We start from the raw sequence: 26269 nt of genomic DNA on the forward strand, positions 1-26269 counted from the left end.
TCCATTTGATGGTTTATTCAGAGCAGTGTTGCTATCATTCCATTCAAAACCCTTGTCAGGTTTGACCCAGGCTATCTAAAAGCGAAAGGTTGCTTTCTTATCTTGACCTCCGCTGACAGTGGTGTTTAACTGGAGCAATGGCAGCCTGAGAAAATGAGGAAACTACTGAGTGCTGGAAGAGGTCACAGGATTTAGATTTAGATTAAAGAATCTCAATTCCCCAAGTTAATCTAGTAAGAGATTTTGGGGGTATGGAATGTTGGACTCGATCTTAAAGGTCTTTTCCAAGCTAAATGATTCTATGATTCCATGATTGTTAAATTCTCTGTCAGCACAGTCAGACTTTCCCCTAGTCCATAAAAGCAACGATGTTATTTCTGTTTCAGACTGAGAAAGGTAGGGAAAAAATTGGTACCCTTGCCTTGCAGGTATTTGTCATGCTGAGAGTTCCACGATAACCATTCTTAATGCACCGAATTTGGTTAAGAATATGTCATTAGAGGGTTTTCAGTGTTACATTTTGTTGTTATGGTAACCTATGCAACACCTGACTTTTCAGTAAACCCCTTCCCAAAAGACAGTTGCCTCTGATAAAGCTCCCAGCTTCCTTGGGTTCAAGTAGCCTGTGTCTGTAGAAGCAGCTCTTAAGTTACAGAAACAGAATCCAACCATTAAACCTAAGATCAGGTTTAACTGGATTTGTCTCAACAGGTAGTTGTCCCCTTCCTTGGAGTATTATACGGAAACGTATTTATAGATTCTGTTCTCTGTATTTGTTGATTTTTGCTATTTAATGACTTCTGAAGCTTCTAAAAAACCTCTCCAAAACCAGACATCACCACCCCCCCCCCAAGCAAAAGAAAAGAAAACAAAACTTTTGAAAGATTGCATTGATTTGACAGAATTTTCTGAAAATATTTTGGAATTTATTTACCTAGAATAAACATATTTCTCTCTGTGTTTCAGCTAAATGATCAGTGTCTAAAATCAGAGGTAGAGAATGGGGGAATGACATACTTGAGTTATCGGCAGCAAGGTTGCGTTCTGTATAATTTGGGGATTTTGTGAATCACCTTTTGTTGTTTAAAATCTATAAAATACATCAGCTGTTTAATTTGGAACCAAGAATCTGCCTGCTTAAGGCTAGCTGAGAGACAGTCAGAAGACTTATATTGTCAAATAAACTATATATATCTATAGCATAAAGAATCATTAATTTTAAGAATTGTGTTGTAGTTGCAGTCTGAGAGGTCTTAAAAATGAAGTGACCTATTTGGACTTGCATGAGGAAACTATATATATGAGAAGAAAAGACTTAATGTCTTGTGTAAACAGAAGAACTTTTGGTGTTGAAAACTGGTTTTTAGGCTGTCTACTGCTACTAAACAGGCAGGAACCCAAATCTCATTGTTCATAAGTCCAAGACTTTTCCTTATCTTTATGAACCTAGTGTTGTCATTCAGTGTGTTAACAGTTAAATATTGTGATTTTTCATTTCTTGTCTTCAGAAAAATGTGTTGCCTTGTTTCTCTGAGTGGCGATCACTATCGTGTCAACTTGAAGATCACTTTTATTAACAGAAATGTATGTGTTGGATCATTGTCTTGACAGAACAGAAAATAAGATAATATTGTATATGCTGGTTATAACTTGTATAATGCCTTTTATTTAAGTGGTCTTGGAGAAAGCATCCTTAAATTACATCACTTAGACTTTCTATTTTTTCTTCCATAATGCTTTACTCAAATAGGCCTCTGAAAGCCTGAGGCCGAGTAATGCCTAGCCTACTTTAAAAGGCTGTGTGGATGCTTTTCCTCAGAAAGCATATATAGATCACCTTGTAGATCAAGAAAAGACACATTTTTATTCATAAGAAACGTTCTGTATTTCCTTTAAATTTCCTAGTTCAGTAAAGTCTTTCACTGTCCCAGGGGAAATGCGGTATTGCTTTCCTGAATTTGCATGAAAATATTTTGAAAGGATGGAAAGACCCGATTAAGGCAGTGTTCCTTGAACTAGTCATAAATACATATGCTAGTGCAGAGTTTAAAAAAAACCCAACCACCTTCTTTCCATAAAAGACATTTTACCTAATCTTAATGATAAACCGGTTGAAGTACCGCAGTGTATCTGTGGTGAGTTTAGTTTCTTCTTTTTTCTTTTTTTTTCCTTTTTTTTTTTTTTTAATCTTAGCAACCTACAACACCCCCTTTTCCTCTGAAAGTCATTCTTTAGAACAGATGGAAGAGGGTTACATCCTTCCACAAGTGGGGAGGTATCTAGGCAAGCAATTGGCTTTTTTAAAACATGCCGTTCTCTACAAGATACTTTAAATGGTAAACAGAACATGTACGTTCGTTTGTAACATATCGGAGACAAAAAGAGGTCTTTATACCCAACCAGTTTGAACGAGTAGAAGCATCAGGTTTATTGTCTTTTTCAGTAATAGTTTTGACTCCCTTTTGGGTGAGCCTGAAAAATTTTTTCACCCTGTCAGATGCGATGGCAAGTTTTTAATGTTTAGTTCTGAGAGGCTTATCTTGACCTCTACTAAAGGATTCTTCTCTTTAAAGAAGCAACTGATAAGCACATCAATGTATTTGCATTCACCAGTCTTCGTCTCATTCTGAAAATAGTATAGTTGTGTGACAGTCCTCTGATTTTAAGCAAGAAATAATAATTTAACTAGAGATTATGTCACCATTTGACCCACATTTTTGTCTGTTTTAGCATGTTTTGACAAGACTACTCCATTTATTCTGTAGATATTTTGGGCATCAGGTGAAGGACTCAGTCTTAGGAATAAAAAACTATGAAGAAGCTATGAAATAATTAACAAAATCAGTCAGAGTGGATATAGCATTTTTTTTCTTAAAGATATTCCCTCTTACTCCTAAGTGAGTTTTTCTCCAGAGTCCTGAAAATTCTGAAGAAATTTCTTCTCATTTTTAGTCATTGTTGACAGTTCAGGACCACTTAACATCTAGAGATCTAGACTGTTCTAAGTTCTCTTTTTAGTTGCTACTATTTCTTGATACAAATATTGTAACAAGGTCATGCTGAAAAGTTGCAGAGTTTTTGCGTTGTTAATCATGGATTTTTAGCGAAGGCAAAATAGAGGGCAAATGATTTTTTGTTACTTTCTAATCTAGTGTTCACAATTTCTCTTCTTCGTTCACATCTTTTATTAAACATTAGATGAAACTGTAGTGTAAAACATTGTGCTTTTTAAACCAGTTTCCCACCAGCCCCAAAGGTTTGCTCTGTCTTGCATTCGGTTTTATCTTTTTGCGTCCGTTGTTCCCCTACTGAGTGCTTTTCATCTTTCTATGTGCATGCTGATCTTAGGCCTATTTAAATTATATTTTCTTTTATGCATGTGGTTGGACTAGGAATTCTTATTGTTGGTAAAAGCAAAGACTGTCTTTTTAATTGCAAGTGCTTGAAGATGACTCTTCAGACCTTAGCTAATTTCTGGTGAGAAGTAAGGCACTAGATCTCTCTTTCAAAAATGAAGTTACCTGTCAAACTCTGAGGACTATAGAACAGGATTGTTATACCACTATGAAAAGGTGGCTATATTGTTTTTTGCTGCCTCTTTAAGAAAGATTCTAGACTTGCCCAGACGAAGTGAATAGTTTGCTGTTTTCTCTACTACTTTACCTCATGGACAGTATCGGTCTCCAAAGACAACATTAAAAACCCCACAGTAACCCCTTCCTGTAAGAGGATTTGCAAAGTTCTTTCAGCAGAGGTCCTCAACTAAAAAATATTAATTCCTGCGATCTTCCTCTGCTATGATTTAACTATAACTTTGGACATATATTTGCATTAAAGATGATATACTTACAGACTGCTTTCTGTTGCTTCTCTGGTTTTCACCGTTAAGAACATGTGAAAGACTAGCTGTACATTATCCTGACATTAAGTGAGTTTTTTAAAAAATACAGGTCCTAATCAACAATCTGTATTCCAAGATTATGTTTACAGTACATAAATGTCAGCATTATATTGGATCTAAATTATATATTAGAACCAATAAAATAGCAAAAATTAATAAATTCATTATATTGACAGAAAATTGAAATGTTCTGGAGCCAGTAAGTCAAACTGCTTACTATAGAACCTATTTAATTTGTATATTTCCCCTATTTATCTCATTGCAATGTACTTGGAACTACTGTACGTGAGCAGCATCATATCTGCTGCGTGGAATTTCTTCTCACCTCCCTGCTGGGGCGCAGCGTCAGGATGGCTCCTTGGGGAGCTGCCGGCAAAGCCTGCGTGTGGAGCTGTGCTTTGGCAGCTTATACAGACAGCTAGTGGGGGATTTTTGGGCTATTAATGCTGGTCTGGTGGGTAGTTTAAGCGTACGTTTGCCTAGAGGATGAAGAGTTAACAAAGCGAGCTGTGGAAGGCTTTGGCAACCTAGAGGGAGCTCGCAAGCCCCAGCCCTGACTCACTGCCTGTGTCAGTCAGAGCAGCATCAGCATCTGTCACGACTGCAGGCAGGTAGGGTTAAACCCCGAGCATGCAGGAGCCAGGAGCAGGGAGCCTGCACTGCAGGGGCTGTGATGTTTGCTCCTGGTTCTCCAATTCTCAGCAGCCCTTCAGCTACCGGAGATCTATACTGGATCCATGGTAACGGGTTTAGCACATTACGCTTCCATCAGCTTGTGACAATGGGCTGTGTGCTAGCTGCTGACTGAAGAGCTGTCTCCTTTGTAGAGCAAAAAAGAGATTAGTAGATTTGCAGTGAGCGAGGACCTGAGTGATGAAATAAATTAATTAAAAAAATAAGTCTTAGAAAACGTGATTTAATGAGGCAGGAATTGCACAGCAGGCTTTTACATTCATTCCTTTCAGACACGTAGCCAAGCCAGCAGGTAGCTCGGGTGCTGCACATCATTGAGAAGAACTTGTTCTTTTGTTCTGTGGGTTAATTAAACTGAAGCAAACACGAGAAAATCAGTTGAAATTAAATAACTGCTTAACAAGTTAAGTGGTACCAATTTAGAAATTATAGTAAGAAATGCATTGTAATTCCTGCTATTTATACCTCTCTTCAGAGCTGATTGTATCAGAGCCAGACTGCAGTGGTGTCCCGACAAGAGTTCCGGATCTTTAGCAAGCTCTTTTAGAGAAATAAAATCTAACTCATATTTCTTCCCTTCCTAAAGACCAGTTACCTTCTAGTGGCTATAGTTTATTAGAATCTTCCAGGAGAAAGACCAGTTTGCTGTTGATTAGAAGCCTATGCTGGGAAGATTCTTGATAGTATTAAAGGGTAGATACATCATTTAGCTGACTAGCAAAGGATCGGGCTACATTCTCATGTAGTGTCACTAATTGAACAGGTTGGAGACATTTTCTGGATGAATCGGAACTGAATTACTTTTAGCTATATTACAGTAATGATTTTCTTATCCTGGTGCTATGATTTGATTCAATGTATGTGTTCAAAAAGCCCCCCTAACCTGAAAAACAAAAAAAACCAAACAAAAAACAATAATCTCAAATCCCCAACCTAAAACCCGGTTTAATCAGTGTGGGAGACGTTCTGCCTGCAGAGTGGTAGCCATGTTGGTAGCTTAAGGGTTAATCTCTTGTTGCTGTAATACGATTTGAGAGCAGCAGCTCAGTCTGCTTGTGTTAGCAAGATTAAAAGCAGGAGCTGCAGTGCCATTGCAAGCACTGAATGAGTGGGACTGTTGCAGAGTGAACTGTAGCTGAATTTTGTCTTTTCTTCTTGCTTTTTTCACCAGCTCCTCCCCCCTTCGTTCCTACTCTCAAGTCTGATGATGACACCTCAAATTTTGATGAACCAGAGAAGAATTCGCGGGTTTTATCCTCTACGTGCCAGTTGAACCCAGCAGGCTTCTCGGGTGAAGATTTGCCGTTTGTGGGGTTTTCATTCATCAAGGCATTGGGGATCCTCAGATCAGAGTAAGTAGGAATTATTGCTTAGGTGGGTAGGACTGTTGGAAAAATGCAAAGGTTTGTTACGGTGGGAATGGTGTGTGCGTGGGGAAAAGCTGTTTTAACTGGACTGTACTCTGCTTTAGGGAAGCTGCCAGATTCTGGTTTTATCTGTTGCTGCTGTGGCTTGTGCATGTTTTACCGTTCTGTGGTTGTTTCTGGGATGAGGGGGAGGGAAGGGAATGGAAACATTGATTCTAAACCAGTTATTGTTAAAATTGTTGTTCAAATACTTTTAATTAGTTGTTGCAGTTTATCAGGGAGCAGTAGGTGATTGCATTACTGGTATTGCGGTTCCCTGAAAGAAGGAGAATACTGAGGAGTTCAGAGATGGAAAAGAGGGGGTGGTATTTTATTGGGTCAGAGAGTGGGCACCAAGTGCTGGGGATGTGTGAGGCTGAATCAGTGATCCACAGAAACGGAGCTCCGCTAATCTAGGAATGTGCAGTGATGGGTCGGTGAACAAGAGAAGGAGCTTCACGGCAGCTGACTGTGTGCTGTTGAGTCAAGTTAAATACGAAGACTGCCGTATTGTGTGTTAAGAGACTGGAGGTTCAGATGAAGTATGCAGGATATGTGTTTGCGGAGGGAGGTAAAGATCTAGAAAAAATGGTTTTCAGTTAAAAGGAAATGTGCTTTCCGAAAGAATGGAGTCGGAGAAAAAGAATAATATATATAGTATGGTATATACCATTTGGTGTGGTAGGTGGTTAGTTTCTGATGACTGAGCTATTGAAGAAGTATTAGTGCAGTACGTTAAGTTGGGAAGTCCTTAGCTCAGTATCATGAGGCCTCTCAGGCATGCGATGGCTTTAGCTAGGTTAGTGACTCAATGCACTAAGGTGCTGTGTTTTCATGTCAACCATTGTTCATTGCTGCTAGTTAGTTCCCTTAAGGGACTTCATTGTCAATCTGAGTTAATCAAGTTTTCATTTTTTTGTCATGTTGGTTGTGATAGTTGCTCTGCGGTAAGTGTGTAACCAAATCTGGTGATACTGTTGACATCTTTGATCTTGCCCACGCTGTGAATCAAGGTTATATGATGGTTATGCCAGTAATAAAAAGGGAATCTTTGACTGTCCCTCCTCAGCAGAGTTGCTTTTATGACAAAAGAGGAAGGAAGGGCGAGGACATAACAACCAAAAAAGCATTCTTTTGGTGAAATGATCTAATATTGTCAGCAGAATTTGGAAAATTGAATGTTATATCTGTAGATGCCTGGGGTTAAAACCTATCTTGCTTTAGAAGTGAAGTAACTTACTGTGTTATCTTTTCTGCCTGGGGAACTGCAATCCATCTGTCAAGGCTATATGATCTAACAGTCAGAAGAGGCTCAACAGTGACCATATATGTATGGTAAAAATGTATATGTAATCTGGGCCCAGGACTAGAACTGAAGAGGAGCGTGAGGTAAAGTCTCAGGAACAGTGGTATAACTGTGCTGGAGGTTGAAGGCTGAAAAGTAATATGGATATAGCAGATTGATTGATACGCTTTCTTTGTAGAGCTAGTACCGAATATGGATGTTGAAGTTAGATTTGAATTTTGGTAATAGATGAGAAGGGGTATAGCCAAAGAATACAGAGATTAATGTGCTCTGGCTGCTTGGCGTGGCCTGTTTTTTCCTGAGCTGGAACAGAAAGACATTATGTACTTAATTTTCTCCCAAATAACTTTGATATAATTAGATCTTACTGGTTCCTTTTTTTTGAATGAGATCTCAATGAAAGCACTTTGATATTTTTAGCAGTAAATACTTGCGTTTGTTCTAAGACGGTTATTTAAATATGGCAAAGAGTGTATGGAAACTTGAAAATATTTGTATTTAAATAATGCAGTGACTAGTTTATTCTCGATATCACTGCAACACTGGGCCATAAAGATAACTTCTTACTTATAAAATATTGTGTGGTGTATGTTTTACTTGAGGAAATAAAGTACCGTTTCTGTCCATGCTAGCTTGAATATCAAATTCTAGATGGGGAAGAGAACAGTAACTGGGGGGTAGGCTTATCTGTTGTGAATCTTGGGATGTCTCCTCTGGAAGGTCCTAAGTCATCAAGTTTATCAGTTCAGAATTTTTCTTCTTAAAATCTTTCCTCTGAAAGTCTAACCCTTATGGTTGCTAAGTGATGCAGATCTGTTTTCCCGTGTCTGCAGCATGATAGCTCTGATGCCTCTAGTGCTGCTCATAGTCAGGCCAGGCAACTGCAGAGTGCCATTAACAAGGTCCTTCAAACTTTCATTGCTTTTAATTTCAGGGGTGTCAAGCTATGACGTTTAGGGTTATACTCTTGCCCTTGTTCACTGGACAGTGACAAGCCACAGCTGAGCTAGGAATTTCAAGTACTTCAGAGAAAAGGCAGTTAAAAAAAAAATGGGATGGAAGAAGGGCAAAAGTAGTTCTCTTTTCCTTTCTCTCCTTTCTCCGAACTGTTTAGGGTTAGAAGCCACTTAGACCTGTTGCCAGAAAATATATAGTTGGTGTGTCATTTAGAAGGGTCCATTGAATTAAAATGTTCTGTATGTTCCCCCATACCGTGAGTTCTGGGAAGAATTTGTGACCCTATAACAAATATAAGGTTTAACAAAAGAGCAAAAGGCGTGACAATAAGGTGTCATAGGAAGGAATCGGGAGAAATCAAGAGCATTGCTTATGTTCTTGTACTAGCGAAATATTTCTTAAATAAATTTCCTATACGATTCCAAGAACTGGGATCAGGCTGCAGAGAAAGACCAGCTAACTCCTTCTCCTATCATGGCCATCATCTTGATATGGGGGAGAAATGCCTGTCTGACTGCAAATCTGGCTGCTGCTTTGGCTGCAAGTGTGTGACTGTGACAAGACAACAGGCAACTGAGAGTTTAATTCCATTAAAAGCCAGCCCCACCTTACTTCCTGTCCCTAACTGTGGCGGATCTCCAGTGCTTAGAACAAGGGAGAAAAATCTTTAGATGCCAAAAATACGCATCAAGTGGCAAAAGAAAATTGTTTTTGTCCTTTGCAGGTGACTAGCAGAAGCCCTAAGGCACAAGAGAAAGACATTATAAATTGAAGGCTAACCAAATATACCAAAATACCTAATAAAAATAAATACCTAATGAAACATACCAAAATACCTAATTAAAAAAACCCCTAATTAAAAAAAATAGTTTAGGATGTAAATTTTTGCCTGCCTCTGTCTTCTCTTAAACTGGAGTGAGGAGCTAAAGGGGCCTGACTACTTATGATACAAAACTTAGGTTGATACAGAATACTTGCTAAACTAGAACCTAGAGATATGTTTACAGGCAAGAATGACAGTGGGACTAGTACCTAATCTCAGTTGCTGATATAGGGTTGGATTTTTTTTTTTTGTTATGTATCTATCAGAATATAATAAATGTAATCCACCTAGTAATTCTTGAATTATGGTCTGTGAGGCTTTGGTAGATGGTCCATATCTTTTCTGTAAGTTCCTAAGAAGTGGTATTTTTCAAGATTTCTTTTTTGTGTGTTGCAGTTTTAAAAATTGATATGGATTCATGATTTTTATGCTAAAATACTGAGAGTTAAAATGGACCGCTCTTCCAGAAAGGACTACTGATTTATTCCAACAGTTTGTCGGGTTCTGGTAAACTCTTTCGCCAAAGATAGATTAAAGAGGAAGCACAGGATGAGCGTACCAAAAATATGCTTTGCTTCAGCTAGCTCTATTCACAGATTGATGGTATCACTGTTTGTTTTTGGTTGGTTTTTTTTTAGGCCTGAGCAAGCATTTACGAGGGGGCGGAAGGTACAGATGAGTATAATGCTAAAAAGAATAGAGCATCAGGGACGGGGGATGAGATTATAGGCATGTTGTGTGGGGGCCAGGATTAGGACAGATGGTGTCAACCCTTGTGTGAAGGAAGGAGCACAGGTGAGCTGGGGGTTTATGAGAGTGGCATAAAAGGGCAAAGGAAGGTATGAGGTATAATGTCCAAGAGAGGCTAAGATATGAGTTCGATACCTCAAAATCGTCTTCTAGCTTTTCCTGTTCTAATACTTTTTTCTTCTTCATGTCAGCCAGAGGAGCTTTTACACAACTAGCACCATTTCTGGTAGTTCTGCTGGTTGAGGCTGTTGCTGAGCTAGCTGTGAAATAACTAGATAGTCAGCTGCGAGTTTACTTGGTTTTTAGTCATGCAGGCAGTGCTTCTTTTGAAAGTAAGTTGGCACAGCTCGTGCTACCAGCGCTTGGTACTATCAGCTTGACTTTGGGTTTTTTTGATATTTTATTGCAGTTTTCTTATTGATGTATGCTGGTTAGCTTTTGCTCTTTTTCATGCTTCAGAGGAAACAGCAGAAACTGTGCTGTTGTGCTGAGAGAATTGATCCATATGTAGCAGTTGATTGAATGAAATGTTCTGAGATGGTACCAACCTGAACGATAGCTTTGCATCATGGCTTTGATGTTGGATTGTATGCGTTTAATTGTGGAGATGATGCTGACTGAGGAAGAATTTCAGTGCCCCAGCGATGTGGGTATTTTCCACCTTGTCGTGCTGTGTTGAGAGCTTATATCGCCATGACAAGGCTTATTAGATTAGTCAGTATTTCATTTCTCTTGATTTTCTCCATCTGACCCCTTTCTGGTACTTTGAAGGTTGTAGGGATGTTCATGAAGTTGTTCTAATCTGCTTTGTACGCAGGAAAGAATTACTGGGAAAGGATGTCTCTTAAACACTGTGTCCCCAGTGCTAACTGAAATCAGCTTTGCTTGGGGATAAGATGTGCTGTTTCCATGGCAGGAGAATCGTCGTGTCACCAGGACAGATACTTTTAAGGAATTTCTTCCTCCTTTTGGACAGGGATGAGGAAGAAAGATTGTAGTCCTAGTTTGTAGCCTTCTCTTTCCTTACAAAACCGACACCAACCCTGAAGAGCAGCTCCCTCTACAGTCACCTACTGAAATTCAGACTTCGGTCAGTGTGCAGCTCTCACCCCATCCAACCCCACCTCATCCCGTCCCATCTCATCCCACCCCATCCCTCCCGGCTGGACATCCGCTCTTCTCTGTCTGCTTGACTGAATCTGTCCTGCCTCCTGTGTTGCAGTGCGTATGGATGCTGTAAGCTGGCTTGCTGGGAGAAATTTTGGAAATGCAAAATTTTGCCTGTAGTATTAGGCTCCGATTCTTTTAATAGTAAATAAAAGAAATAAGCAAAAATAACAAAAAAAATTAGCCCCTGTATGAAGGCAAAGTAGAAGCAGCAAATAAAACCAGGTCTGTGAGAACTGGCAAGAATTTTCTTAGGTAATGTCTCAGATTTGGAGAGAATGAAAGTAAAAAGGTGATGGCTAATGTTGAAACTATAATTAAAAAGAAAAAAAAAATTGCCTTAGCCAGTACAGTTCAGTCCTGTAAAGGTGAATTTTTATTATAAAACGGTTTTGAGACTGGTCTCAGTATACATTTACAGCTATTTACATATATTTGATTAACATTTTAAAGCAGAATCCTTAGTGTCTTTTTTGGTTAATGTGAGCTTTTATTCATATTTTTAGACTGCTTTTTGCAACTATTCATTTTTAGCCTTGTTTTTGTACACCCAGCTGTTGTGGGATTTAATATGCATCTTTCTCAGATGTTGCCTTTTCTCTGTAGGAGTTTAGACACGCTTTATAAATTGATTTTTAAATATGATAATCTGATGGATCAGATTGATTGGACCAGGACTAAAGGAATGCTTCACAAAAGCATTCACTTCTAACATTTGTTTATTATTAAGTCCTGATCATATCTGTGTTGTTGGCATGCAGGTTTCTTTCTTCTAAGTTGTTTCCATATTGAGTTTCTGAAGAAATGTGAATATTTGACCTTTCAAGGCAGAATTGGTGGATTTTGTTATGTTTGTCTACCAATATCAAGACAGTGTTTCCTAATGACAGCTTAAGGTGATGGTACTGAAGATCTGTTTTGATACAGATATGTTGCTGCAGCATTATCATAAAAATGCACTTGTCTTTTTTTGTGACTATCCTGCATATCTCTTTGGATTAAGGAGTCGATTTTTCTCAGAAAATGGTGGTGATGGAATCAAACTTTCCTTGGTGTTAAGAAGAGACTGTGCGGCTGTGTGTGGGTGTATGGCTATATGCAGAGAGCTGCTCAAAGCTCGTTTCTCTCCATGGGGATAGCTGGCTGCATACCAAACTGTGGCCAGGAGAATCAGAAAGCAATGTGTGGGCAGACTGTATGATCTTTTATTAGCACCTTCATTGTACTTCTGCGTTTTCATCTATCAGTTAACACTAGTTCCATCATTAACAGCTTAAATATCTAGTTAGAATCATTTTATGCGAGGGAGAGTGTGGTTTTTTAAATTATGTTTTGATGTGTGTACTTAATTTTTTGGTTGCAAATTACATATTTAAGACTGCAAAGCACTAAAAATATGCTCCAAAACATTGAGTGTCTTCCTATTCTTTTCTAGAATGAATTTAGACCAACAGAAATTGTAAACTTCTTAAATGTTGAGTCCCAATTAGACAGAAAGCTTAAGAGCATGTAAATATTTTCCCCAGGTTTCTGGAGTCATATTGTTTCAAGTAGTACAGTTCAGTTGTGTCTAACAAAAAAAATTACTTATAAGTGGAACTCCGAAGTTCTGCAGTGTGACTAATCATATTGATATTGATTGAGTTCGTAGGGAACATGTGAACTGGGTTAGGAAAGTTTCAGTTCCATTTTGATTCACAGAAGGTAACTAAGGATATTAAATTCTTCTTCCTGTGGTGCAGATTATGACATGTTGAAGTTTTTTAGGGCTTTTGTACTTTGATGATAATTTTAAAGTGTGTTTAAAAATAAAGTACGAAACAAAAAGCAATTCTCTGCAAACTTGTTTTCTTTCCAAATAGTTACATTGACTTTATGCTTTGTTTTTGTTACACTTATAAATCCATACAAGTTATACAGTAATGTTGCTGTGATTTAGTATTTTGTGCTCTGACATAAAAGTCACTAATGGAAAATACTAATATTGTAACTAGAAGTACACAGGGATTACTTAATAATGTTATGCTGTCTTCAGGTTTTATGGTATGTTTGATCTGAAATGGTGGCTGTTAGACTGTGATTGCTGCACCTTTCTTTTATCCTGGTATAAGTAAGTACCCAGTGACTTTAGCAAGGCGACATAAATGTGGATTTCTGTACCTTTTGCCTATATTCATGTGCTGTTTGGCTTTGCTCTTTTAGATCTATTTTTTCAAGTGTGGATTCTCCAGCCAAGGTCAGCTCCATGGAAAAGAAACTTCTTCTCAAGAGCAAAGAACTCCAAGACGTCCAGGACAAGTGTCACAAGGTATTTATTTATGCGGTTGGCCATCTCCATTGCTCCAGGAATCTGCAACCACTGTATGTCCAGGGATCTGTCAGATGCTGCTGATCATCCAGACTCGTGGTGGGCAAAGTGCTTTTCCTGCAGTGAGGTGGCTTCCTGTCCAGTACGAAGGGAGATGAATTTAGGCCGTGCTATTGCTCTAGATACTCTTATCTTAACAAGAAGCGGCTCTGGATTTTAAACAGTCCTGTTCTCAGCGTGACACAGACGACTGCTTCTTTCTGCAGGCCGTGCCTCTTCATCATACGCACAATTACAGCAGTACTGTTCTGAGGTTCTCTTCCTAACTCATCCGCCTCTACTCACATAACTGTTGTCACGTCACTGGTTATGGTGAACATCTTATAACAGTTGCTGTGCTCCAATAAAGGGAACCCGGTGGAGTCTTTTAAAACTTACTGCTTGTTTGAGACTTTTATGAGAGGTCGATTACTTTTCTCCTCGCTCTGTTCTGGATTTGACTATTTGCTCCTGACAAGGAGATGGGGAGAAACCATCTTCTGGTCCAGCATGGATTTGGGATAAGGTTAAAGTGACCCATCTCTGCAAGTCAGGTGAAAAATGATTGTGTCTTCTTTGCTAACTGGGGTTCGAAGAATGACTGACTATGAACAAGCAGCTTGAATGAATGGGGTGACTTAGACTTACTTCTTGTCCTTAAGAAGAACTGTGCATTCCTGGAGCAGAGACAATGGTATCGGAATTTAAACACCATTTGGAGAAATAGAGCTAGAAGTCTCTTGGAGACAAATTCCTTACAAACTGAGCTCTGAAAGTAGCAATTAACAAAGCTTTTGGAGCCCCCTTTATAACCTCTTGATATTTATTGCAGATGGAGCAGGAAATGACGCGGTTGCACCGGAGAGTGTCAGAGGTGGAGGCTGTACTTAGCCAAAAGGAGGTGGAACTGAAAGCCTCTGAGACCCAGCGATCCCTCCTGGAGCAGGACCTGGCCACCTATATCACAGAATGCAGTGTGAGCCCTTACACCAGTCCATTCAGCTCTGAAGGCCTGAAATCTGGTGGTCTTTGCCTTTCTCTTCCATCATGGCTTCCATGGGGTACTTGATGGAGAGAAAATAATATGTGAGAGGATACCTGTTGAATGTGGAGCCCTGAGTTGTTTGCAGAGGCTTGCTTGATAGTTTTATTCAAACTTTGTTTCATGGTCATGTATTTAGAACATACAGGAATAACTGCTGTCCTGGTCTTGCTGAAACTATCTGTGGTGTTTGTCTTACAGGCTGTGCTAGAACATGCTTGGGTTTGACTTCTTGCAGGTTTCTTAGCCAGAAGAGGATGGGGCCTAATCAGTACCTAGACAGAAATCTTCAAGGACTAATAAGAGGATTAGGAAATAATGGTGTTGCCTCCGTCTGTGGTAGTTGGAGTCCAGACCGATCCAGTTCCCCAGCGTAATGTCAGGGATGATGCTAGGACAGGTGCTATTTTTCAGACAGAAGACAAAAATGAGGCCTTAAAACCATGTCTTCAAAGATAATTTGGCATTTTTCATGGGAGCTGGAATGTCTGCCCAGTTGTCCTGGCAAGATTCCAGCGAGGATATTTTAATTCTAGTTAATAGTCCCTGTATTTTGTGTTGGATATAATATTCTGTTTCCTCTTTGTACCAAGAACAAAAATCCAGATAATAATCTGTTTCAGAGAATTGGAAAGCATTTCTGATGGGTTGGTTTGTTGGGAAGCATATCTTAAAATGGGCCTGAGTGACTTTCTGATACCAAATGCTACTAGGTAAATAAATAAAATTCAGTTTATATCTTTCTGTTGAAGAATAACGCACAGTTGATAGGAGGACTACTGGTCTGTCAAGATTTGCAGGTGAGGTATGTGGTGATATACAGAAGCAGCCCTTCTGTTCTTTGTAGAAATTTAACAATGATTAAAGGATTTAACTCACTTAACAGCAACAAGAAAAATGAATAGGCTTGTTAGTAACATGAAGTTGAAGGATTGTATCTAGGTTGTGAATTAATAGTGCAAGATAAAATATAGATAAATGCTGTCAATAATGGATGCCTTTTGTGATCTCTGGTTTTTATCTCTAAACCTGATGTGAGGAAGTAGAGATTTGAACGAAGATGTAAGTATAGTAAACAGCGTTTGTAAAATGGGCTGCTTCTAACCAGATAGAAGTGGCACTGGCCATGAATTCCGTTAGGGTTCCATCGTTGGTGCCTTGGTGTTTTTTAATGCCTCGCTGCAGTCAAGGAGGCATTTGTATAGCTAAAGATCTTTATTATACAGCCATCTGAAAAAACAAAGACTATGTATTGAACATTTTGCTTTCTACAGAGCTTAAAGCGAAGCCTGGAGCAGGCACGGATGGAAGTGTCTCAGGAAGATGATAAGGCACTACAGCTACTTCATGATATCAGAGAGCAAAGCCGAAAGCTGCAAGAGATCAAAGAACAGGTATACCTGCTTCTTTGGGGAGCAGAGTGGCTATCTACAAGCAGGCATTCCTGGCGTATTCTAGCTCTGTCACCAGAGTTATGTTTTATGTTGGTAGGCTGTGATGACTCCCAATCTGTGTGTTTTCACATGGTTTCTTAAACAAAATGGGAAACAACAAAATTACACTTTTGTGTATTTTGCAGATAAGCACAAACTCTCAAGTTTTACTTTTCCTAGTCCTGAAGGTACTTTGTCTGTGAAACCAGCTTAGGAGAGAGTTGTAACACCTTATGCTGCATTAGAAATGAACTATCCCTTTTAAATGGTCAAGCTATATAAACTACACAACAAGTTCATGAATCTTCACCTGGGAGAGAACTGAGCTAGCCTTAATTTTGTGGGGTTTTTTTTATCTTCTTTCTTATCTGACCATTTAAAATGCGTAGTACTCTTTCAAAATAGAATTTGTGTTGCCTAACTGTTCTTTTCCTAATTTAATCTGTTTGCAAAGTAGATGTTCATGTTTTTTTCCACCAGGAGAATGTTGAAAATTCATTAATCCACACAATTGTTCATAAGGGGAAAAAAAGGAGTAACAATTAAATGAAAATATAGTGACAAATGTGGACATTTTTAGGATTTAGAATGGTCTACAAGACAGAACCTGTTCAGTTTTACAAATTAATAGCAACGTATTGAGGAAAACAAATAGAAATTTGCTATGGCACTGAAACAACTCCTTGCGATTATCTGTTGTTTTTCATCTTCAAAGCACTTTACAAACGTTATCTGACTAATTTCCTAGTGTTTGAGACAAGGAAGCCCAGAAACCTTGGTAATAATTCTCCAGACACAAGCAGCTCTTATGTAAAACGCAATGAAATGCAAAAACAGCCCTCTGGATGTAACAGGGCTCAATAGACATCTCCAGCATTCTTCTGGATCGTTGTTTTATGTAATGCAAGGGATCTGAAGCTCATTAGTCTGTTTTCTGGTGCTTTGTTAGCAAAGTTGCTTTAAATACTGAAAAGTGGAACATTTTTGGTGATGATAAATATCAATAGATTTGTAGGCAGTACAGGCACATGTAACAGAGGAAAAATAACACACATAATTTTTAATCAAATATTTTGTCCCAGAATCTTTTAATTTGGCTTGTGAAGATTCACAATGACGTAAAAATGCTGCTTAGGTCAACAAATGAATCTGTAATGTCCTTCAGACTTTCCTGTCTGGGGTGGTCTTCTGAACTATCTGAAACCCATGTGCAAGAACGCCGCAACAAAATATGCGGAGAAATTTTTGCTGACTCATAGCTGCAGGTGGATCTTAGCCATTAAAGACTTGGATCATTATGTTTAAGTCAGAGCGAACTGGGAGGTGAGATGGAAGAGTCCCTTACAATTTTATTGTTGAAAACCTGAAGCTTGAGAGAGAACCAGTAAAATTAACAACAGATCAGAATCTTAAAAAAACAATAATTAAGAATTTGGTCTTTAGAGGGCAAGAATGTAGGTTCAATCTTAACCTCAGGTGCTTGAATAGAAGAGTGTGGTGGGTTTGTAGATTTTTTTTTTTTTTATTTGGGGTGTGTGTTTGGTTTTTTGTTTGGTTTGTGGGGTTTTTGTTGTTTTGTTGGGGGTGTGTGATTTTTTTAACTAAACCTGTGTTCTGGTCGTTACTTGGTGAAGACCCAAATGAATAGATGAACTTGCAACAAATCAGAATCTCTGTTTTTTGAAAGGCCCACTCGTTTGTATGCAGCTACCCTGATGTGATGTGTTTCAGGTATATGCCCTGCACTTTGCCTGTCCATTAATATGTGCTTAAGTACATCTTGATCGTTTTTAAACTATGACCAATGCGTATGCAAGAGGTATTGTTCTGTGTCGCCTTGAGTGATGTGGCCTGTTCCGCTGACCTGACCACGAGACTGAAAGATAGTCTTGCAAACATCAAGAAACAAGAAGAAACTGAAATACTACTGATTATCTCCTCTTCTTCCTGCTCTTGTCGCTCCCTGTTCTCCTCCCTTTCCAAACACTCACTTTCACGGTAGCAGCTGTAGTCATATCTGTAATTCTTTGGTCAAGTGTTTGCTGATGCAAAAGCCAAGTATTTTAGGAGGTCTTAACAAATTATGATTTCTGAGCAGAACATGTATTCCTTCAAACCATTCTGCCTTTTTTATTCACAAATGCAGTTGTATGAAACAAATATTTGAGTTAATTTGTGCCCATTTGTTATGAAAAGGCTCTAATTCTTTCCAGCAAGAAGAAAAAATCATCCATAGTGAGACTAACTGGAAGAAGTAGGTCCCCTGTCTGCCTTACAAACTGGAGAGCCAGTTTGGGGATTACACACCAAAGAGCCATTCTGCCATGCTCCCTGTAACGGATAGTAAAGCAATCTGTTAAAGGCCTGGCTTCTTTAGATATCTGCATAAGCTCTCCGCATCGCTAGAGGATCACAGGCTGACATTAGGGTCAGTGTTCGTGCGATCACTTGTCTAACTGAAGACAGCTGGCTGGCTGGAAGGAGTGATGACAAACCTGATTTTGTCATGAGACAGTTACTCTTGAATATGGGGGTAGGCAGGCGTATTGTACGATATTAAAAATGGAAAGAAAGATAGACTCCCCCACTGTCAGTCCTTCATAATCTTTTTTCCTAGCTCCTGATGTGCATGTTTTCTGCTTATTCTCAGCTTCATAAGAAATACTTTGATTTTGATTTTTGTTTATAGTAATTGTATAAAATGTATGCTTACAGGACTTAGTAGATAAATATAATTAAATTCTTTATTTCCAGTGAAGGTATGAGAAGCAGTCTCACAAGCTAGTCTCAGTTTGAGTACCCAGTCTCATTGGGACAGTCAATTCAAATGTTCTGCTCTTCTCCCACTTTCCCCAACCAAATGCCCTGTTTTGTAGTGTTCTGCATGGAGAATCATTATTTCTGCCTATAAGGCAAATATCTTCTATGGATAAAGTGATTTTTAGGCAGTTTTTCTAAGCTAATGTTTGATTTTAGGTTGTCTCCCATACAAAGCAATATGATCCTTTCTAACTTTGTCAGGAGAAAATAACTGATGGCTAGAAAACACAGTGTGCTGCTACCCCTCTGCTTCTCCTTCTTTCCTTTTACCCAAGCTGTGCAGATCTCTGGTAATTGTCATGTTGTCAGGCGGAAAAAATGTATCTTGAGGGAGCATCTGGGCATTTAGTAGAGACATCAACTCAAAGGCACTTTTGTGTTTCAGAAAGTAGAAATGTAAGTGATTTTTATCATTTGTATGTAGATGTATATAAGTACTTCTGCAGTGGAGCCACTCTCAAAAAGTCAATGTTTCGACTTTTATGAAGTGTTGACTTGAAAGTGGCAAGACTCCAACCAGAACACCATGGATATGATATTTTATTTAGCCCTTATTGTTTTATTTTGTACTTTACTTTTCTTTCACATATTCTTGAACGCGCCTCTTGCCTGCAGTCAGTATTCTGCGATCTGCTGCTCCAAGTATTTCCCCTGTTGCGTCTAAAACATAATACCTTTTCCTTCCCTTCCACCACAACTACAGGAATATCAAGCTCAAGTAGAAGAAATGAGGTTGATGATGAATCAATTAGAAGAGGATCTTATTTCAGCTCGCAGGCGTAGTGATCTTTATGAATCGGAATTGAGAGAGTCCCGACTGGCAGCTGAAGAATTCAAACGTAAAGCTGCTGAATGTCACAACAAATTGCAAAAGGTAGTTTAGGCTTCATGGGAGAGGGGGCTGATGCTTGCTTGAATTTCTAGTGCTGCTTTACACACACACACACACACACACACAAAACTTGTGTGTGCGTCCCCTGGAGACTAGGGTGGTTTGTACAACTGATATAAAATGTCTTTCAATTGTACACTTGAAATAATGTAATTTCTACTTTGTGTAACTGTGGTGTGTAAACTGCATGAGGTGACTGGATAGAACATCAGTGTACTACAACTCTTTCTGAGACCTTTATATATTTTATATTTAAGTTGCAGGTTAAAGATCAAGGGAAAAATGAAGCAGGAGAGTTGTATTGCAAATTGGAGAAGGTATGCTACTTCAGTGTCCAGGGGTTTGCTTCCTGGGTCTTTCATATTATGCACAGAAACCAGGAGTGTCTTTGGCAAGTCAATGGCATGCACAGCCTCGCATCTCTCCCTATTTTATTTTATATATTTATTTTTTAAAACTTTTTCATGGTGTGATTCACTGTTCTTTCTGATTTGACATAAAGCTGTGTCTGGATATCCTGCTCTTAATGGATTGTGTTCAGAAGCTAGGTAAAGACAGGCCATTATGTGTAATCTGAGTTTGGAGTTAGGTTAGTGACACATAACGGTTTTCTTTAGGAATAAAGAATAGCAGATGAAAAGTAAAAACATTTCTGAGTATTGTCACACTGAACAATCTACTTGGTGACCAAAATACGAAATCAACCAGAAGTTAGTAAAATGGGAGCAGATTTGCCAAGGAGCATTTTGGTGTCTTGGAATTTATAGGGAGATACAAAGATTTTTGTGAAGTGAATTAAATATAGTATCACAAGTAGAGAGCATTTTTTGCTTTTTGGTTTTATGACATTCTTTGCCCCCATCTTTTTATTTAACCGTAGATCAATACAGAGCAGCAGGCCAAAATCCAGGAGCTGCAGGAAAAGCTGACAAAGGTAATGTCTGGGTGGTGAAAGTGAATTTTCCACGAGATTTTCCTGTGAAACCTTAATGCAGAGGAGGGATACACTTTGTTTTATCCTCAAAAATAGAATTAGTCATAGCATGGGGGATGATAAGGAAAAGGGGTTGGGAACTGGTATCTGAAATCATTGGTGTTCTCGATATGCTTTCAGCTCTTGAGACATGTCAACAGTGTTTATTTTTACAAATGAAGCTGAGTCAGAACTGGAGTAGTGTAGGGAAATTCTGATTTAAAAGGCCAGTTTGGGTGTGCCGTATGCAATGCACTGGTCCCTTGCTTCTGAAGTCAGGGTTCAGATGATTTTAGCCCACCAGTAAAATAGATGTTGGACTTGGTTTAGTCTCCCAATATACTCTGTTTTAGTTGCAAAATCACTTTCCAGATCAGTTATTCACAGTAAAAATGTTGAAGGGTAAGGGTTCACAACAGAATTAAAATACCTTAGCAATGTAAGCTGAAGGAAGTACATAGTATCTACTGTTTGCAGTTGTGGTTAGCCTGTCACTTTAGAAAGTGCTGTAAGAACAGTAGGGGAACTTCTCTTAACTGGGATCTTTGAGCAGAAAAGAAAGAGGCTGTCATAATAATCCACAGAGAGAGCTTTTCAAACTTGACACTTGCTGAGAGAGGGCTTTTTCAAGGGTTAGTGATCTAGAATATGGAGGCCAAAACTATGTAGAAATAGTATTTCTTATATTTCAAAACAGCCATGTTTTAATCCTCCCTCCCCTTTTCTCTTTTTGTTAATTCTAAGGAATTATCTGTAGGCCAACAGGTTATTCTCCTAGTGTTTTAGCGTTTTGTAAGCTCTTTCCAAGAACTTGAGCTGAATTTGGGCGTAGACTTTACTTTCAGTGCAGAGACAAATAGAAACTTGCAGTACAGCAAGGCAAACATGTAGATTTCCGGAATTTTCTTTTTTTTTTTTTTTTTGTGAAACAGAAAAGAATCATGTAATAGAAATTAGAATTTGGATTCCTGCACATGTTTGTAGGTTGTCTTAATTTTAGACCACTAGGCCGAAGTTCTGTAGCAATTTTACTCAAGAGTATTGGCTATCTCAAGGTTATGAACTTTCCACATACCAAGTTTGTGTGTCTGTGCTTTTCTTACAATACTTTTTTTAAAATTATTTTTTAATTGGACTGTTAGGCTGTGAAAGCTAGCTCAGAGGCAACTGAACTTCTTCAGAATATCCGTCAAGCGAAGGAGAGAGCTGAGAAGGAGTTAGAGAAACTGCAGAACCGGGAAGATTCTAATGAAAGCATGAAGAAGAAATTGCTTGAAGCGGAGGTGAGTGGAGAACGTCTATCTAGAGTAAATGAGTTATTGGGAAGCCTCTCTGTTTAGGAAGCCTTATCCAGACAACTGTGAATAGCCTGTATTCCTGCAGGAACTATTCATGGCAAAGTGATGTTAGACATTAATCCATTTTTAGTTAAAAAGCATATATTTCTTTGAAGGAAACTAAGAGGCTTTTTATTTTCAGTGAGGAGTCAATAAGGACATGTGGTTAGCATAAGGGATTTGAGGCATGGTGAGGATTTCAAACAGAAAAGAACCATATATTGACTGCTTCATCTGACTTTTTCTAAAAACTACGCATTGCTTTGAAAATGCACAGTTGGTTAGCCTAAATGGCAGTTAATAATTGCTCTACAGGAACGGCGCCATTCTCTGGAGAATCAGGTGAAGAGATTAGAGACTGTGGAACGAAGAGAAAACCGTCTAAAGGAAGATATTCAGACTAAATCTCAACAGATTCAACAGATGGCAGAAAAAATTCTGGTGAGCAGAGGTGAAAATGAAAGATAAAGGATAAGAGTTTGTAAAAAAGGGGTAGGAAAGGAGCGGAAGACATAGAATTGCATTCAATAAGGGGGCAATTGTTGAATAAAGGGATTTGTTTCTTCTACCAGTCATACTGGAGAAAGCTTAAGCACTCAAAATTCTATCTGCACCTTTAGTTACAAACTCACTCCTGTACCTTTGGTCTTAATACTACTTTAAAATTCTAGTTGTCTCAATGGGAGCACTTTTAAGTCAACTTAGTAATATTTAAATTAATTACCTAGCAATTGTTTCAGAAGTAAAACATTCTCAGGACAGGATACTACAACAATAAAAACACTGGTATCTAGCTTTTAAACTAAATTGCAAAGGAATTTAGAGATAAGATCTACTTGAAATGCATTTTGAAGCAGAGAGAAATTAGTCATCTAAACTGTTCATCTCCAAAGATAATATTTGTCAGGAATCCATTTTCACCCACATACCTTCTCTGTTGGCAATTTCTTGTTTCTCTCCTTGTTAAACCTATTAAATCTTTGTAGTGAGTTGGTATGTCAGTCTACAGTGAACCAAACAGAGGGTGTTGCGAATACTTTTACTTCCCTGGGACAGGAAACATAATTTTATAGTGGAATAACTAAATTAATTTTGCGTTTCTCCTGAGTTCTCTTTCTGTGTTGCCAATATGACAAGGAAAAAAAGATTGCTTTTTGTTGGTAGCAATCCCGAGGATAAACACACTTGAGGAAGGCCAAATGGAAATGTGTAAATAACCCTATTTGGAGTCAAGAGATGACCCACACTTGTTCTGGGTATTGGCTGCATATGTAGACTTCAACATCCAAATGCCTGAGTGCTCCCAAGAAAAGGTAGAATCAGTTCTTTAGTAGTGCTGTTGCTTTCAAATTGTTTTGATAGCATGAGTGCATGGTAAGTGGGAGACTATGGTTTTGCTGGGCACAGAGCCAACTTTATGTTTAGAAATAGTGTAAAACTTTGAATTGTTTCATAAGCCTCTTGGGTATATTTGGGGATTGTTCCTTTGTTGTGATTACATTCTCTGTGGAGGAAAAACTGGAAGGGGATCCAGAAATATCAACTAATTGTTTTATACCATGGGATATGTTTAGCTCTTCTTATAGATCGTTTCCATGGAGTTCTGACAGAATGTTGGAGAGGGACAGAAGTGTTTTATAAGTCAGACGGGCATTGAAGAAGAAATCCTACAGAGTCTTTCCTAGTCCCTTGCAGCCCTGATCTGGGAGCACAGACCAATAGTTTTCTTTTTTCTTCAGTTCTACCCTCTTCATTCCCTCAAGTTGATCTTTTCAAACGTTTTTGACTTTTCCTGGTATGGAAAGGTATGAAGGGAGCTGAAGATATAGAATTGCATAGAATAAGGTGGAAATTCTTGAATAAAGGCATTGGTTTAACGTACCCTCATCTAGCAGTACCTGAGAAGTACCTGCTGCTCTGCCTGTAGAGAACTGAATAAGTAGTAAGAAACAAGTTAGAGAAGATTCTTATTACTGCTCGAAAGTGTAGACCATTGCTATGATGCTAGTAACAAAGTTAGCGCTACATAGAGACTAGTAAGTGAGAACTGGAATGGTAAGAGATTACCTTTTTAAGCTGACACTGGCTGTTAAGTACCACTACAGAAACTGATAGAGCTTCTGCTTGATATGAGCAGTCTGATGCCGGTAGCTTTGAAGCTGCTGCTGATCTGGTTGTCTGATTCTCTGCCAGGACCTGAAACGTGTGGGCTTCTGAGGGAGGTGAGTTGTCCCTCTTGTTGCTGGGAGACATATTTCAATTGCAAAAAGCAGCACTCTCCATGCCTTGCAGAAGTGTTGGATACTAGGCACTGTGGATGACCTACTTTTGGTGAACCTCCTCTTTGATTCTCACTTCTGGCAAAAGAGGTCTATTGCAATTAGTGAAGCAAAGAAGTCTTTGTATGGTTTCAAGATGAGGAAGATCAGAAAAGAGAATAAGAAAAGAACTAAAGTAGAAATATCAGGAACTTTTCCTGTCCTGTGCAGTAATGAAGGCAGACAGGAGACCTGAATGCATCCCAAAACCTGAACTTGTCTATGCAAGAGTCAACCCAGCGGTAGTGAGTGACAGACCTGCATCTGCCTCTTGTTCTGAGGAAATTGTTGGAATGGCAGATATGACAATGAATGAGCATAAAGTCCTAAGCTAAATTCTTGCAAGGTGTCCTAATGAAAGGTCAGACAGCAGAAATAGCTAACTTCAGAGATATAAAATTATCAAAGTCCTTATTGTGCATGGCTCAAACTATCTGATGTGAAGTAAGGAGATGAAAAATATTCTGGTATGTTCTACCATATATATTGCATCCTGCACTTTTCATTTTCCAAGCAATTTATAAATAGTTATTCTGACAACATTCATCTAAGGAATACAGCAAAGTAAATACTATTCCCACTCTATGAATGTAGAATGAAAAGCGTAGACATTATTGAGGTCTTCTGTGAGAAAACAAATGAAAGACCTTGTTAAAAATAGATCTGCACTTCCTGTCATGCCACTGCAGCTATAAAGTGTTTACAACTGCTTGTTTTCACAAAAGATCCTTGGCCTGTCTTTGGGAATATTTTACTGGGAAATGGCAGTTCTTACTGTTGAAGTAGAAATCGTTGTCTTTAGCAGTAGATCTGTTCTACAGGAGATGGGTCAGCAGCAGTATGCAAAGCTTAAAACTGATAATGTGCAGCTCTCATAATGGTTGTTTTACTAGGACAGTCCTGGCCTTGCAGTTTTTGTAGTGTGAAGTCTTAAAAAAGAGAGTGAATGAATGAATGTTTGATACCTATGTAACACATACACACAGCACCTACTATTTCTTTGTGTCTGAATATGAATCTCTGCTGCTTTTAGGAGTTGGAAGAAAAGCATCGTGAGGCTCAGATTGCAGCACAACATCTGGAGTTGCAGCTGAAACAGAAGGAACAATTCTATGAGGAAAAACTCAAAGTAAAAATATCTTATCTTCCTACAAGCTTTTCTGGGTAGAACAAGTTCAGGGAAAACCAGTTGCCTTTAGGCTGTGATTGCTTTGTCTTATGAGTTGCCTTCTTGCTTACCACTACTGAAATGTTCAGAGAGCTTAGTGGAATCTGGATAAGGTTTTCTTCTAGTCCATACCATTGTACCTTATCTGTCTTTAGCACTGCGTTAAAACATGTGGCTTTTGAAGTCAGAACTATAGGAAGGCAGTTGTTGATTGTAATATGATTATTGCTGATTAAATAATACTTACTTAATGCTATTTGATCTCACATCCTGAAAAAGCTTTCAGTTCCTACTGATGATTTTCTAAGAGTATCCATACAGCCTACCTGCATGTCTTAAATTCAGCAAATACTAGAGCGTTTCTGAAATTCCATCTTCTTGGAGCTGTAACATCTGCCAAGAAGCCACAGAAACCACCCACTTTGTTTTTGTCTTTTCCAGGGTAGCATAGGACTTTAACAAATAGTTAGAAATAGAATCATAGACACCATCTAAAATTAGGAAAAACAAATTGGGAAATAGGAGTATGTGCACTGGCTAAGAATTTTTCTAAAGAACCTGCAGTACGTCAGCCAGTAAATGCATTTTGTAAGAATCTTTATTTCTACTAAGCCTAATTTGTTTTCAGCAATCTTTATCCAGTACATTTACCTAGGACTTGAATTCTACATTTCAACTTAAATGTGAGAGGATGTAATATTTAAGAGGAAAGAAGGAATTTCTAAGGGGAAATATGAAGGAAAAAAGGAGAATTAAGAAGGTTTTGTGGCAGACCAGAGCATTGGTGATCAGTAATGAGATGAGAGTGATAGGAAGCAGGAAGATCAAAGGTAGATGCTGGGAAAGGAGAAGTGGTGACATAAAAACTGGAAAAGAGGGTAGGGATTGGAAAAAATTAAAAAAGAAAGAGAGAAAATGTAGTACTGGGACATGCGA

At 38.6% G+C, this 26269-nt stretch overlaps 1 protein-coding gene across 1 annotated transcript in view; it reads left to right on the forward strand.

Annotated features, from left to right (window-relative positions):
• CIT (citron rho-interacting serine/threonine kinase) overlaps nt 1–26269 on the forward strand; it is a 77998-nt gene that overhangs the window by 13047 nt on the left and 38682 nt on the right. The window contains exons 9-18 of the mRNA XM_075434457.1: nt 5766–5946; nt 13206–13311; nt 14183–14326; nt 15667–15786; nt 19349–19519; nt 19801–19854; nt 20418–20471; nt 21653–21793; nt 22163–22288; nt 25199–25294. Of these exons, the coding sequence (XP_075290572.1) occupies nt 5766–5946; nt 13206–13311; nt 14183–14326; nt 15667–15786; nt 19349–19519; nt 19801–19854; nt 20418–20471; nt 21653–21793; nt 22163–22288; nt 25199–25294 (1193 nt within the window). The remainder of the gene's footprint in view (nt 1–5765; nt 5947–13205; nt 13312–14182; nt 14327–15666; nt 15787–19348; nt 19520–19800; nt 19855–20417; nt 20472–21652; nt 21794–22162; nt 22289–25198; nt 25295–26269) is intronic.

This window comes from Opisthocomus hoazin, chromosome 13 (assembly GCF_030867145.1).
Source record: "Opisthocomus hoazin isolate bOpiHoa1 chromosome 13, bOpiHoa1.hap1, whole genome shotgun sequence".
Lineage (NCBI taxonomy): Eukaryota > Metazoa > Chordata > Aves > Opisthocomiformes > Opisthocomidae > Opisthocomus > Opisthocomus hoazin.